The sequence below is a fragment of the Charadrius vociferus genome, unplaced genomic scaffold (genome assembly GCF_000708025.1).
Source record: "Charadrius vociferus isolate BGI_N301 unplaced genomic scaffold, ASM70802v2 scaffold214, whole genome shotgun sequence".
Taxonomy (NCBI): domain Eukaryota; kingdom Metazoa; phylum Chordata; class Aves; order Charadriiformes; family Charadriidae; genus Charadrius; species Charadrius vociferus.
In genome coordinates, this window is record NW_009647955.1 from 1,311,330 (window position 1) to 1,313,935 (window position 2,606).

General features: G+C 61.4%; 1 protein-coding gene across 1 annotated transcript in view; it reads right to left on the reverse strand.

Moving 5' to 3' along the window:
- Positions 1-2,196: 2,196 nt before the first annotated feature.
- The window catches only part of LOC104285016 (deoxyribodipyrimidine photo-lyase-like), a 4,019-nt gene continuing 3,609 nt past the window's right edge, over positions 2,197-2,606 (reverse strand). Inside the window, exon 9 of the mRNA XM_009883409.1 lies at positions 2,197-2,351. Within this exon, the coding sequence (XP_009881711.1) occupies positions 2,197-2,351 (155 nt within the window). The remainder of the gene's footprint in view (positions 2,352-2,606) is intronic.

Genomic DNA, 2,606 nt, shown 5'->3' on the forward strand with positions numbered 1-2,606 from the left:
CGTCCCGGCTGCGGTGCAGCGGGGTGGCCAGGCAGCCTGCTTGCAATGGGGGGGGATGCATGGGGGAGAGGGGTTTGGCACTGGGGTGGCAAAGCATTGGTCCCCCACCGATGCAGAGCTGCCTGCCACGACCGATGGCTCCATGGGGTCGCACCCGGCGGTACAGGGTGAGCTCTGGGGCGAACAGTCGGTCAAGGAGGTGCCTCTGCATCGCAAGGGGATGCTTTCCCCATGGTAGGGGTGAGTGTCCGGCAGCATCTGTCATGGGTGGGATGTGGGGTGGCATTGGGGTGTTTGGAAGGACCATATGGCCTGTGTACGTGCAAGAAGGGTGTTGAGGGACTGGGGAGCAATGCACTGGCAGAAGGCGTCTAGGGGCAGTGGCTCTTGCGGCATGTGCCCTGCCTTGAGGCTGGGATGTGGCCCCTCGTGGGCTGTCCCTGCAGGGGTGGCAGTGTCAGGTCGTGGGGAGAGTCTGGGACCAGGAGAGGTGGCAGCAGGGCTTGGTCGGGGAGGGTGGTTGCAAGCCTTGCTGCTGGGGGCCAGGCTGCTGCATGGGAGCATCTCCCTCCTGCTCGTCAGCATCCTGGCAAAGCCGGGTTTAGCCTGGGAACGGGAGTTGAGCTCCCCCACTTGCTCCCCTGTGGTTTTTGCCTCCTCCTGTCTTGCTTCTGCTTGTTTTCCTCAGGGGAGCAGCTGCTCTCCTGCTCGCTCTTTGTCTCTGCAAGCCCTGGGGCCACCAGATGCTGGTCCACCTTGGTCTTGCCTGTCCCCAGCCCCACACCGAGCCCTCTCGCTGCTGCCCGGAGCTGGTACCCCATTCCCTGGAGCTGCCTCAGCAGCACACCTCCATCCACCCTGTTTTGTTTGAAGCACTTTAATGTCATGGGACAGCAGCTGAGGGGCTGCCCGTGTCCCTTTCTAGAAGCACTGAGTACATTTAGAGAAGAGGGAAGGGATTTTGGCTTATTTGTGGTTTCCACCCTCCGCCATGGACTTTGTCTGGAAGCAGTGGGACTTGCAAACCCAGCGGAGGGCTCCAGGGCAGGGTTGTGCCCAGCACCGACGCTGCTGCCCAGCACTGGCTGCTACGAGTAACACTGGAACTGGCCAAGGCAGTGAGCTCTTCGCAAGGCAGAGCAAGGGGCTGCCCCGGCCGTCAACTGGAGCCTTCCCCATGGGACTATTGCACAGCAAAGCAACGAAAATGCCGTCCCTAATAAACTAAGTTAATAAGGAGCCCGCCTGTGTTGTGGCATCATTTCAGGTGGGGTAACGGTGTGTATCCTCCAGTGCTGCAGTGCCCACTGGCCCCTGGGGTGGGGTGGGGGGAGCGGGATGCACTAGCTGGTGGCAGTGGGGGGACAACTTATGCAACTGGTGATGCATCACCAGGTGTCACTGGGAGGGGGTTATTGTCATCATCCCTTGGCTAATCCATCTGGTTTATGGCCTCCCCCTGCAAACTGCCCACTGGACTCAGGGCAGGAGGTACAAACCACAGAGTGAGAGACTCTCCATGATGCCTGTACCCTCCCTGAGCCTGCCTTTGCTGCTGGCAGAGGGGTCCAGGGGCATGGCCTCAGCTGCCCCATTCCTGTCCTACGCAGCCTGGCTCTCCCCTCCCAGCAGTGTCATGCATCGCCCCATAAACACCATAGACACAGGAGATGATACAAACTGTAAACTTTAAAACAAACCATTGAAGGATATATGTGCAAGCCCAGCACAGTGCTGGCTCCACGTGGAGTGAAGCAGGGCTTCCCTGCGGGCAGCACGGCACGAGGACCCGGATTCTGGGGGTTTTTCCCCTAGAAAAGCCATGCTCGGCCTAAATCTAAGCCGCGGTTAGCAGCAGCAACGGCGACTTGGGCTTCCTCCTGAGCACGGTTGTTGTAGAAGAGGTTTCTGGCAGGCACGGGCACGCTGAGGATGGCACACCAGCAAACCCGTGGCAGCAGGAGGGCCCTGCATGGCCCCGCAGGGCTCCCGCAGCTGCCCCAGCGTGGCAGCTCGAGCAGGGGGTGACGGCAGAGAAGAGAGCCCTGCGAAACCCTGGCACTTGCCGCCGTTACAGCGAGTCCTCCAACAGCGCCCAGGGCCACCCCCGGCTGGAGTGCGAGGTGGCACCTTGGGAAAGGCACATCTGTCCCCAGCACGGAGGGACACGAGCAAGCTCAAGGCACACCGTGCCCATCACTGGGAGAGGGCGCGGGGGGCGTAGCGACGCTCGAACTGGCCCACATCGAACTTGCGCTTGCAGCCGGCGTAGTTCATGTAGCGGATCTTCCCGAAGATGGCCCGCTCTGCCCAGCCCTGGTCGTGTATGCCGCAGATGGACCAGAGGCAACCTGCCGGGCATGGGGATGGAGCGTCAACTCTCCCCCATGCTTGGAGGCATCTGGAGAGCAGGTGAGATGTGGGTACAAAGCAGGACGGGCTGGAGAATGGGTTGGGTTGTCTGCAGAGAGCCCTCACCCCCCCTCCACGGCCTTGGCCATCAGAGATAAGACCCCCCCCACCCGCCCCGTGCCCCCATCCTGCAGCTTGCCTACGTATCCGTTGGGGTCTCTGCCGTCCAGCTCGTAGCGGTCGTTGAGGTAGAT